General features: G+C 42.1%; 1 protein-coding gene across 2 annotated transcripts in view; it reads left to right on the plus strand.

The window, feature by feature from the left end:
- Nucleotides 1–7581: 7581 nt before the first annotated feature.
- pde9ac (phosphodiesterase 9ac) overlaps nucleotides 7582–12971 on the plus strand; it is a gene marked incomplete at both ends in the record, with an annotated part of 21272 nt that continues 15882 nt past the window's right edge. For both annotated transcript variants that reach the window (XM_079514276.1, XM_079514277.1), the window contains one exon: nucleotides 7582–7650. In XM_079514276.1, the coding sequence (XP_079370402.1) occupies nucleotides 7582–7650 (69 nt within the window). The remainder of the gene's footprint in view (nucleotides 7651–12971) is intronic.

Consider the following 12971-nt stretch of genomic DNA (forward strand, 5'->3'; position numbering starts at 1 on the left):
TATATTCACACAGGCTATAGAATCTCAGTTTAGAACATCTTAATATGGTGACAGAGCCCTCTACAGTATGTGTCATCAGACTGCAGATGGACTCTTCAGATATAGTCAATATTTAGTTCAGTGACCATGGAGCTAATTGCTAAAGAATGGTTTAGGAGCTGTGTTCACGTTGTGAATGTGTCCGCCCACTTCACGCAGATACATTAATTAAGTAAACCGGAGATTGAGACCGGAAAGAATTTACGTCATGTTGTAGTCTGTAGTCATCAGGCCGGAACCAGAATTACCCAAAATAATATATATAGCATAATAATACCTATACCCAATAAAAGCCTAATGAATCCGAAGTTTCTTCAAGTACATCGTGGAATAGTTCATTTGGTATCGATCTTTTATTACAACTTGTAGCGACTGGCTTTTTTTTTTGTGTGTTTCTTTCATTGTTGGCATGATATGATTTTGGAACGTCAGAAAAGCGCTGTTTTTTGATTGGCACATTTGCCTCTCAAGGTTTCAGCCTCCAGGAATACAAAGGGAAAACGTCAATGGGCATTGGCCACGGACGCATGCGCACACAAACACACAAACACACGCACGCACACGCGCACACGCACGCGCACACGCACACGCACACGCACACAGTCACACACACACACACACACACACACACACACACACGTGCTCCTTTCAGGTGTCCAGCTGGATCGACCTCTTTTATCATGAAAATGTGCAGGTTTTTGTATCGCTTTTATCCTGAAATTGGTCCCTGATCAGCCAAGGGTGTGACAATCAGGCATACGTGTGTCTGAACAGATGCATATGACATGAGAAGATCAGCCTGTTTTTGATCTGCAGTCTTTGTTCCGTTTGAAAAGAGCACCCTGGCTCAGACACATTCATAAATAACCTACACAAACAAACAAGCACACAAGCAACACAGTGGTGTAAAGTAACCATGCACATGTACTCAAGTACTGTACTTAAGTACGATTTTGAGGTACTACCGGAGTATTTCCGTTACTTCTACTCCACATCTCAGAGGCTTTTTTTTGTTTGTTTTTTTGAAAACGTTTTTGTTCTACTAGATTAGGATTAGACCTATAATACATATTTCCACTTCAGCCCTATAGAGGCCCAATACACTACTGCTATTTGGAAATAGATGATCTACGACATGTGAGCTTGTAGATCAGCTATTTTCAACAAACTAGACCTGTATGTGCCCGTCGGCCTACTTAAGAACGATGCAACTTGGGAACCTAATAATACCCGTTGTCAACTTGTCATAGCAACCGTTTTAACTATCTGCCTGTGTCCCACATGGAGATCTCTGTATCTGCCAGTCTGCCTGTGTCTGAAGAGTGCAAACTGACTGTGAAAAGTGGAGTGGTTAAGTAATCAATTTGCAGGTGTGGGGTTGCCATGGCAATCAATTGGCTGAGGCAGAGGCTGGAAATTGCACAGGTGAGGGGACTTTAGCTCATTACACCCACTGGCAGAGCCTGACCAGAGCCTTTTGTGGTGGTTCTGGAGAACCGTGGGTCCGACTCAGACCGACTGGATACCGGCCACTGCACTCCCTGCGGGGGTGTGGAACGCGTGTGTCGAAGTTGAAGTCGGTGGGGCAAACGGTTCTCGAGTTACGTGTATTACAACCGTACACACACGCACGCAGAGACGTGGCGCATTTATAGTAGGATACACGCTTTCTGCTAAACAGTGATGATACAGCACACATCCATAATTATGTCATTAGGAACAAAACCACTGACCAAATCACAAACTGTCCCTGTACTGATTAAAGAAAAGTCAAGTGGGGTTAGTGACGTAAGCTCAGCTGGTGGTGACTCGACTCGTACTAACCACGAATCAATAAAATAAAAATAGACCCTCGCCCATAATTGAACTATAGGGAATGAGTGTGTGTGTGTGTGTGTGTGTGTGTGTGTGTGTGTGTGTGTGTGTGTGTGTGTGTGTGTGTGTGTGTGTGTGTGTGTGTGTGTGTGTGTGTGTGTGTGTGTGTGTGTTTTAGAGAGTCAGCTTTCTATCTGCTAGAAAAGAGACTCTCCATGCATCCCTGAGGTGATTTAATTACCTCCTCCAATCCACGCTTAGGTCCCCATGTTGACACCATACCCCAGTAAGGCTATCCAACGTTGAAGCTGCCACTACGTACTGGCGAAATGTGGAATTGCAGCACTTTCATGGAGGAGGACGGACGTTCATGACGTCACGTGCGTAAGCCCGGACCTCAAATTTGAGGTCCGGGCTAGGCTAGGCTAAACTTCCGCTTCCGGCAGTCTTCCGGGTGCTTCAAAACGCCACTGAGCAACTTCTATTGAAATGAATAGCGGGGGGCGGGGCTAACGCTCCGGTTCGGTCTCTATCCTTTTATTACTCCTATGGTATCCAGGCTATGGTTGACACCTAGCCTGGCGCAACCATGGCAAACTTCATCTGCCTGCACTGCATATTGCCCCCAGGTAGCGCAGTGGTATATTAGTATCGCAACGTGAGGCTAGTCTGTGCGTACCACGGAATTGAGGATAAAAATCACACCCGTGTGAAGTGAGGGGCGCTCTTATCATCTAGGGGTTAGGCGCTAGCCCCGCCTATAGCCAGCTTTCAGTGCGTTTGCGGGTGACAAAAAACTCCATCCATAAGTCTCTAGTCTAGTGCACACCAATCTGATCACTGCTGTTCTCGTCATTGTATCCCCCAAAGGTACAGCCTGTGCCCCACTACTACAGGAACATAAGGGGCCTCTGAAAGGTGCTGAAAACCCTTCAGATGAACAGCCCAGGTCAACATTTCACAGAACAGAACAGAAACACAATGGATTAAAGTGAATTGGTCAAGTCTTGCTCTGTAAAACGGGGTATCCTTTCTTTATACCATAAATCCCCTTTTAGAAGCCGGGGCTTTTATTTGTCTCAACCGATTTTGATACCAGGCTTTTATTGAAAGGAGGCAGCTATAAGAAGGAGGCCTATATTTCTACTTTTCAAACCGATCATAATGAATAAAAACACATTTTGTCAGTTTGAACCCAGTAAAATGTACTGGGCTCATTTATTGAAACCAAGTCCTCGTGAATGCTCAATGGGAATGCAACTTGGGAACCTAATAATACCCGTTGTCAACTTGTCATAGCACCCGTTTTAACTATCTGCCTAATAAAAACACATTTTGTCAGTTTGAACCCAGTAAAATGTACTGGGCTCATTTATTGAAACCAAGTCCTCGTGAATGCTCAATGGTCAATATTGCCTATGGTAAATACCATAATAACATCAACACATCAATTTAACTTGAACAACCAGATTTCTTAGGATTTAGATCATTTTGTTTTAACAGTGGTTCTCAAAAATCGCTTGTATCTGCTATTTTAGAAAAATCTTGAAAGCCTTATTTTGTAATTATATAGCTAATCTAAAATGAGCTGCTTTGCTGTTTTAATGGGTTAGACTACAGTTCTATTTTTAACCCATGACCTCACTGTCGATGTGCGTATACAGGCTGGTTCTTGACGTTTCATAGCAACATGTACTGTATACATGTATAGGGTATGCAGAAAACTCAAATGACTATCTTGACTGAAAGAGCTCAGCTGATATGAGCTCTTCTGACTAAGCCATCTGTCAAGCCTGTTTTCAACAAAGAGTGGATGAGTAGTCGACGTACACACACACATGCACACTCGCATGCAGTCACGCACACACACACACGCACACGCACACATGTCAAAGACATTTGGTGTAGACGGGACAAAAGCAGTCCAAGTACAAGCCAAGTCCAGTTTTAAAAAAAATCTTGAAAGTGTTTGAAACATGTTAGGAATGAATAATTTTAGGGGCACGGTGGCACAGTCGGTAGTGCTGTCGCCTCACAGCTAGAAGGTCCTGGGTTCGATTCCCGCTGGGGACGCTGTGGGTGCTGGTGGCGTGTTCTCTCCTCCGCATCATCAGTACCCATACCCGAGGTGGGGTTGGCGAAAGGGCCTTTCTGTGTGGAGTTTGCATGTTCTCCCCGTGCCCCCTAGGGTAGGTAGTAGGTACCCTCACAAAAACATGCAGTAATCCTGGTCTCTAAACTACCTCCCCCTGGCCAGCCGGGACGCCTGATGGAGGGGAAAGGAACTGGTCAGAATAACGTGTTCCTTCCACGCACTACGTCCGGCTGGTGAAACTCCCCCCTGTCAGGTGAAAAGAAGCAGCTTGGACTCCTCATGCATAGAAGGAAGCATGAGGTTAGATTAGATAATTGACACTGGGTGAAAAAAGTGGGTTGCAAAATTGTGGGATAAAAAAAAAAGGAATGAATCATTTTGAATTATGAAAAAGTCTGAGAATTACTGCTTTAGAAGCCATTTGTAGAATCGACCTGCAGGTCTTAATGTTTTAGCTAAATAGCATGCCATGTAACTGTTTGTTCCATCTGTGTTGCACTGACTGCCCACTGCCCTTTAGGCCAGTTCAGTTACATGTCCATTGGGTTCAGATTTCAATCAGAGAGGCGTTGTAGGGCAGCTATTTTCTCCATCATTTGATAAAAGCTCACCGCAGGCACCCAATGTACCCTCCTGACAAAGGGCTGGGTGGGTGGAGGCCGGGGTTAGACAGTGGTGGAAGAAGTGCAGAGATTATTTTAATTAAGTAAAAGCAGTAGCAATACTAATGTATAGTATTACAAGAGGCCTGCATTGAAAATTTCTGGCATCATATATCTGTGCCACATTAAAAATATGAAATCTTTTAAAAATGTATCAGTTTCGGCTATTTTTCGAATAGCTGAAGCAAAAAACAGGGCTTAATTATAGTTAACGCATGTTTTGTATAAATAATCTAAATGTCCATGGTACGACGGTAATAACTATAAGGCATAAAATAAAAAGTGGAATAAAGCACAATGTTTGCCTCTGAGGTGTAGTGGAGTAGAGAAGTATATAAAGCATTGAAAAATGGACATACTCAACGAAAGTAAAGGTGCCTCGAAATTGTACTGAAGTGTGTAAATGTAGGTATTATTGCAGGAGGTTAGATCAGGTAGATACGTTGTCTCTGTGATTAGCGTATGTAAACGTGCTGTGCAGCTCAAGGCTAGGCTGTTTTCCCCCATAGTAACAGTTGCCACTGACAACCAAGGAGAGCACCAATTCTGTTCCTAATACTCCTCCGTCCTCTGCTGGTCTGTCCATCTCAGACAGTGGTGTAAAGTATCCCAGTACATTTACTCAAGTACTGTACTTATGTGCAATTTTGAGGATTTCTATTTTTCTTTTACTTTATTTCACATTTGCAGTACTTTCAGTACACTACATCGCAGAGACGAATATTGTACTTTTACTAAACTACTATTATTTGAAATGTTTAGTTACCAGTTACTTTGTAGATTGTGATTATTATTACAAAACAACATACATTAACGCACGCACACACGCACGCACGCACGCACGCACGCACGCACGCATGCACTCTCCTGCTTCCTCTAATCGCTTTCATCTCATCCGCACCACTATCTCAGGAATCTTGTCCTCATCCGTTCCCCCATGCCATCTCCTCCAGTATCTCTCTCATCTCATCCTCATTCAGCTCCTACATACAGTACATTTTGGACATTTGACAATTGCCGATCTGCTACTGTAGCCTATATTTAAAAGATGTTGATACATTTGAAAACTTGTGGACATTCTGCACAATGAGGATACTTTCTGTTTTTGGTACTTTAAGTACATTTTTGTACTTTTACTCAAGTACTGCAGTATTGATACTTTTACTTAACCCATTTTGGGCAGGAACCCCTTTTGGTGTTAGCATTATGTTATGCTTTAGCTATTGAAAAATAGCAGATCTACAAGCTCATAGCGCGCCACCGAGTGGCGCGCTACGAGCTTGTAGGTCTGCTATTTTTGAAAAATCGAAGAACGACTGACATAGAAACATAGCTTTTTCAGAAAACTGTCAGGATGTAGAAGACATTTTTAGAATCTGATCTCAGGTCAAAATGTCTTAAGTAAAACATTTGAGTACTTCTTCCACCACTGCATAATATCAGTGTCTCATTATCATCATCTTCTCTGTCGTTCACAGTTCACCCCCCCCCCCCCCCTCTCTCTCTCTCTCTCTCTTTCTCCTCCTCCAGCTCATCCCATTGTGAACATAACAGGTCTGTGTGCATGTGTCTCTGTGAGCCACACACTGACGCCCTATCAGGACCTACGCAGCACCACAGACGCTGTGAGTATACTGATGACTATTATTATTAAGATTGTTGTTAATTGTTGTTAATTATTATAATGATTATTAGTAATAATAATACCAGCTAAAATATACCAGCGCTTTCGACCTCAATCGTTATCATAGAAAAGACAAGAAAAAAAAGAAAAAAAGATAAGTACAAGTCAGGCTTACTGTAAGTTGAGTGTGAGGCTGTGAGCGTCCACATCCATAAGGGTGATGCATTGTTTTACTTTATAACCTTAAAATCACTTTGCAGAATAATGATTTCTTCTAGTGTGAGTTTAAAGATTGAAATTGTGTGTGATTAATGATTATATTACGTGTCATGTCCTGTATGACTTTATGCACCTGTCTTGTGTAAGTCCATGGATATACATTTGGCTTTTATACAGTACTTTCTTGTTTTGTCTTGATAATTTAGAGCCTGCCCATTTGAATATAGTCCTTTTTTTATTGTGTTTCTATTCCTTGGCTTACATTTTCTATTATTTGTTTCTATTATTTAAGCCAAGATATTGATGGTTAGGATTCAGAACCAAATGGAGCCATATAGTTGCAGGTCTATAACTCTGTCTGTACGTGGCTTAATTCATACCAAACTGTTTGTGATGATCAATAATAATAATAATAATAATAAAACTTTATTTGTATAGCACGTTTCATGACATGAAATGCAGCTCAAAGTGCTTTAAGAAAAGCAAGGCAACATTAAAAAACAAGAGCAGTAATGCAATACAGTGAGGACATGAATAACAAAAAATCAAAAGATCAATTAAAAGCAAGGGTGTAGAAGTGGGTCTTGAGCTGTGCTTTAAAAATGTCTACAGAGGCTGCCTGTCGAAGGTACAGTGGGAGTTTGTTCCACGCCGTCGGCCCGTAGAAGCAAAAAGCTGCTTCCCCGTATTTTTTAGTTGCCATTTTTTTAGGCAAGGCGAGCAGGCCAGCAGTGGAGGGGGCGGTTTGGGACATATTTAGGCAGGCAGTCATGTAGGTAGGAAGGTGCGAGACCATTGAGAGCTAGTAAGTAAAATAAATTTAAAATCAATCCTAAAAACAACCGGAAGCCAGTGCAGTGAAGCCAAAACTGGAGTAATATGTTCTCTCATCTTAGTTCTAGTTAAAACTCTGGCTGCTGCATTTTGGACAAGTTGTAATCTGTCAGTTGTTTTCTTAGGCAGTCCAGAAAAAAGTGCATTGCATCAGATGATGATGTGGTCAGATGATGTACAGTACTGTCAGTATGTGATCAGATGAGTGTGTGATCAGATTGTGGCTCATGGGTGTTTTTCTTTCAGTCTGGACCTCCAGGTGTGTAACAGAGGAGAGGGAGCTAGAGGTGACCATGGGCTCTGCCTCCTCCTTTTATGGCCCCAAAAACATTTACCTGGATGTGGACGGGAAGGTGCAGAAGGTGGGTCCAGCACAAGGTTGCACCCTCTGGTCTCAATATGCTTGTTCGTTGCTTATGCTTAACCCATTTCAGACCTGAGACCAGATACTACAAAATGTCTTTCTGAAAGACCTATGTTTCTATATCAGTGGTTCTCAAACTATTTCATGTCAAAGACCCCCAAGACTTATATGTAATTGGCTGCCAGTGCCGACCCCCATCTAAAAATGTGTTGTTCCAGGGACCCCCCCCCCCCCCCCCCAGAAGCGAAGATATGAGTTCATAATGTTTCCTGTGAAAAAGTATATTAAAAAATGTCCACACATTTTTACGACTAAATAAATTATAGCAGATCCGCGCTATGTATAGCTTGTAGATCTGCTATTTAATAGCTAAAGTTTAAAATGATGGTTAAAGTGGTTAACAGCTAAGGTGACACATGCATTTACGAGGTTAGGTTGTCAGTTTAAGTATCTATCCATGGTGCTTATTGGGATAGTGTTAACCTTAAGTTCTCACACACGTTACGGACCCCATATGGTGCTATACTGTACATAATCCTTACCATTACAATCAAATGCAAACATTTGTACGTCACACGTCACCTCAAGGGAGGGTAAAAATAGCCTACAGTACAGTACAGTACAGCTGAGCAACTATACTGTTGCTCAGCACAGGTGTCCTCGACACACCAAACATATGCTGATAGCATGTTAAACACTGCTACCACATGTTCTTCTCGGTTATAGTCCTCATGTCTAGTCTAGTCAAGTTAGAAGGGTAGGCACAATAAGCTTAGGCTTCTTTTGCAAAAAACAAAACAAAGCAGGCACTGTATATCTGTTTTTAATGACCAAAATAAATAAACTGAACTGAACTGAACTGATGTCCTCATGTCCTCTGATGTGCTTTTAAGGGATATTTCACTTTCACTTTAAAAAAAACTTTTGGTCATTTTATTGTCTACTCAGGCTTATTTGAACACCCCAGACAGTTTTTAAGTTACTTGATTCAGTAATTAGATATTTGAGATTCATTGTATGTGCCCCGCTCCCTTCCTATACAAACCCATTGTACCGCAAACTCTATTATATCGAAAATACCCTATACTTTTCTCTGTTGACTGATACTGCCCTCCTCATACGTGAGGGGGCCGTGGTTTTTCATTTACTGTTTTCATTCATTTTTAATAATTCTTTTGGAAAAGAACCTCCTCTAGCGCCGCTCAAAAAATTGAAAATAATTATTAAAAATAAATGAAAACAGTAAATGAAAAACCATGCGGCTCTTCACGTTAGATGGACAATATCAGTCACCAGAAAAAAGGTTGGGTGTTTTCGATGAATCTATCATGGTTAAAATGGAGTTTTAAGTTATAATGGGTTTGGAAGGGGGTTAATATCAAATATCTAATTACTAAATCAAGCAACTTAAAAACTGTCTGGGGTGTTCACATAAGCCTCATGAGTAGATGAAAAAATTACCAAAAGTGTTTTTGAAAGTGAAATATCCCTTTAAATCCTTCATCCTTTGTTCATTAAATATATACATTTTCATCACCCAAAAAACATCCCTAGAGGCGCTTTTAGAGTACCCCTATTTTTGTCCTTGTTCAGGATGTATAGGCCTATCCTAATGTGGCCAGCCCTCACGACCACATTCACGTAGTTAAAATAGCACTGGATGTTGCTTTAGGTCTCCAGGAAAATACTCAAAATCTCCAAAAAACAACACTGTCAAAATAAATAAAAAAATTGTGTTGCAACGGCTCAATTCAGCACAGCAGTCATTAGGCACTTCTAATGACAAGCATACGCTAATGTCCCCTTAGGGGCTCCGTACAAGCACACAACGAGGGTCCTCTGGTCTCATGTTTTGATGTTCCAAACACACTGCATTGATAAATGACGCACAGTGGTTGATTGTGTCGAGTGTTTCAAGTACAGAGCTCTGGGTTTGACACATGTCTGTTGAAGAGCCCCATAGAGGCTCACCATTTGTCTGTTACACCTGCTGGCTTCAACATTTTACATTGCAGGGCCACAGTTGTCTCCGTGCCTTATCAACTCGTGTCTTGACACCCTAATTTCGGGCCTTTCTCTGCCCCACCCCTCTCCAATTCTGTATATTGTTTAGTTTCCAAGATGGCCGCAGTACCAGGAGGGGGTGGGGCGGCGGTGAGCGGGTGGAGTTGACATATGCCCTTTCTGGGCTGCGTTCACACATTCAAGACACCTGTCTTGTGTCTGTCTTGTGTCTGTGTTTGATGGCCACCACTCCAATGCATTTCCAATGGAAGCCCACATTTTGTTTGATGGGGGGAGGGGGGCAGAACACATCCATCAAAGCTGTGTTCAGACACAAGTCAGGTGTGAATGCAGCTCAGTAAGGGCATATGTCAACCCCGCCCGCTCAACTCCGCCCCACCCCCTCCTGGTGCTGCGGCCATCTTGGAAACTAAACACAATATAAACAGTGGGAGAGGGGTGGGGCCGAGAAAGGCCCTTATTGATGCACACCCAATCGACAAGCTTGTGGATCGTCTATTTTCTGTATATGACACCACGCAACCTAGTATAGGCTTATGACCCGACATATGACTGAAGGTACAGTCACAGAGTGAAGGAAAAAATATATACATCTCAAAATTGTAGTTAAGTACAGTACTTGAGTAAATGTACTTAGCTACTTTACACCACTCACTGCAGTCACATGTGCGATGGAATTTTGGGGTACGGGTATTTTGGGGTGTGGCCGAATCCGCCATTCCTTCGTGGGGTGAAAACAACACAACTTACGTTAGGGAACATACACATTGTTAAATTTCATGTTTTTTTTGTTTTTTTTGTCATAGCACAACATAATGGTGAAGTATTGTAGTGCAGACAACCACCGATTACCGATTCGGCCAATCATATTCTTTGAGACACACATTGGAGACGTTGGAGACCTTGATCCCCTTTCTCTATTCTCTCATAGAGCACCGAAGTCCTGACGTCACTGTCAGTAGAGGATGTCAATCCACAGGTTCGTCTACTTTTTATTTGCATTGTAATCTCCATAGGAGGATTTTAGATCGCCTCATATAAGAACTGTGTTTGAAAAATAAACCGATCACCCCGGCCTTTTCACTCATGGATATGAAGCATCAACTGAAGGTGGAAATGTACAAATATACCCAAAGAGTAACAAAAAAAGCGTTAGAAACGAGTGAAACAACCCAGAGACTACATTTCCGGTATAGGCGGGTGGCTGCATCCGCCCGTCGCACAACATAAACTGAATGTTAATTACGTTTATTTTATTGATATTTAATGTTTCGTGGTTAGTATGAGTCGAGTCACCACCAGCTGAGCTTACGTCAACGAGGAATCTCAGGAACGCAATGTGTTGACAGCTGGGCGTAACGTATATTAGCAGCGACATTGCCTTCATATGTAGTTTCAAGGCTTTTGCGGCCACATTAATTCCATTTTCTCCAGAAACTGGCTGTATCAAATATGAATGGACATCATTAACGACGCACAGCCACTCCCCTGACAGAAAGGCCGGGGTGGTCAGTTTATTTTTCAAACACAGTTCTTATATGAAGCGACCTAAAATCGCCCTATGGGGATCTCAATGCAACTAAAAAAATACATGAACCTGTGTATTGGCGCCCTCTACTGAAAGTGACGTCAGACTTCGGTGCTCTATATAGGACAGTATGTGTAGTCAGAAGAATAGCCATGTGGCGTTCTGTGCCTCGTCATTCATTGGCCACTCCTCTTCAGACATGGCATGTGTGTTCGAACCCTTACTGTGTTAAACTCTGATGCATTTGACACGAGTGTTACGGCACTTCCATACACTTATTTATATTTATATTATATACGTACCGTAATAATCATTTATTGCCAAAAAACAACTCAACCAAAGGTTGAGTTTGATTTTTTTCATAATTTTAACAAAAGAACAAGAATATTGTGGAATAACACTTGCCATGTGGCAACTATTTGGCAAATAGTTCCAAACACTACTGTATAATTCAGTGGATTCCCGGGTCTATAGGGTCTAAATTGACACTTTGATTTGATTGCACATTTTAGTGGCATAGAAGCTAAATTAATTTGCACGTGGTTTGTTGAACTAACTCTGGTGTTGTGATTGTGGACTTTGTTGACATTAAGGAGGTATTTTGACAGGTACATGGGTATCTTGGGTAAGCGAATCTTGTAGACCAGGCCCATTGCAAGTTGCTGTACAGTGTCAAACCTAAGCTAAAGGGGAGACTTGACATGTTTTTAAGTTTGAGACCCACTGGTATAGTTCTGAACATATTAATCTGATTAATGATTAAAGCATGCAAGATATGACATCAAAGAGTGTTATCAACAGGTCTGATGTGACTGCGACCTTGACGCTGATTTCTTGTGTGAAGCCTCACGCCTCAGCTGTCCGTCCTGTTCCTTCATGGTGTGTGTGTGTGTGTGTGTGTGTGTGTGTGTGTGTGTGTGTGTGTGTGTGTGTGTGTGTGTGTGTGTGTGTGCGTGTGTGCGTGCGTGCGTGCGTGCGTGGGTAGAGCTTCAACTCGTCTACATCAAGTAACACAGACAATGGATTCATACAGTATCCCCATGTGACTTTAATGTCTGAATTCAAACGCATGCAATGTGATAGCCCTCATCCTCTGTTCCGACACCAAACCTCTGAACAGCAGCATGTGACCTTCGGTGAAAAAGTAACGTGGCTACGTTTACTCAAGTCCTGTGCTTGAGTACAATTGTGAGATACCTCTACATTACTTTAGTATTTCCATTTTTGTATTCTTTACAGTAGCCTACTACACTCTACTACATTTCAGAGGCAAATATTGTAATCGTTCCTCTACAATTATTTGAAAACATAGTTTTACTACTTTAAAGGAGCATTCAGTGATTTGGGTGATTTGGAAAACCACCCAGTCCGCCCCGGTAACAAAATGTGCACATGCACGCTCTACAGTGGGGGGAAGTGCAACAGGCCAACAGCATGTGCACCAAGGCCCGCCCCCACTCGATCATGATTGGAGGAAGGCCCCACTCATCCTGATTGGATGAAGGTTTTGCCACCCGCCACCAAAACTGAAACTAGGGTTTTTTGACCCCAGGGGCTCACTGGGGACAGGGAGGAACTCCTTATATGGTCAGCACACTCTATAGTAGGGAGGATTATCCAGAAAAAAATAAGTGATATTTGAATTAAGTCAAATCACTGAATATACCTTTAAACTTTGTTGTTACTTATAGCAGATTAGATTGCTATTACAAAACATAACCAACCACTTAATCCCGATGTCATACTTCAGCTTTCCAAAATAGCCA

This window comes from Electrona antarctica (genome assembly GCF_951216825.1).
Source record: "Electrona antarctica genome assembly, chromosome: 11".
Lineage (NCBI taxonomy): Eukaryota > Metazoa > Chordata > Actinopteri > Myctophiformes > Myctophidae > Electrona > Electrona antarctica.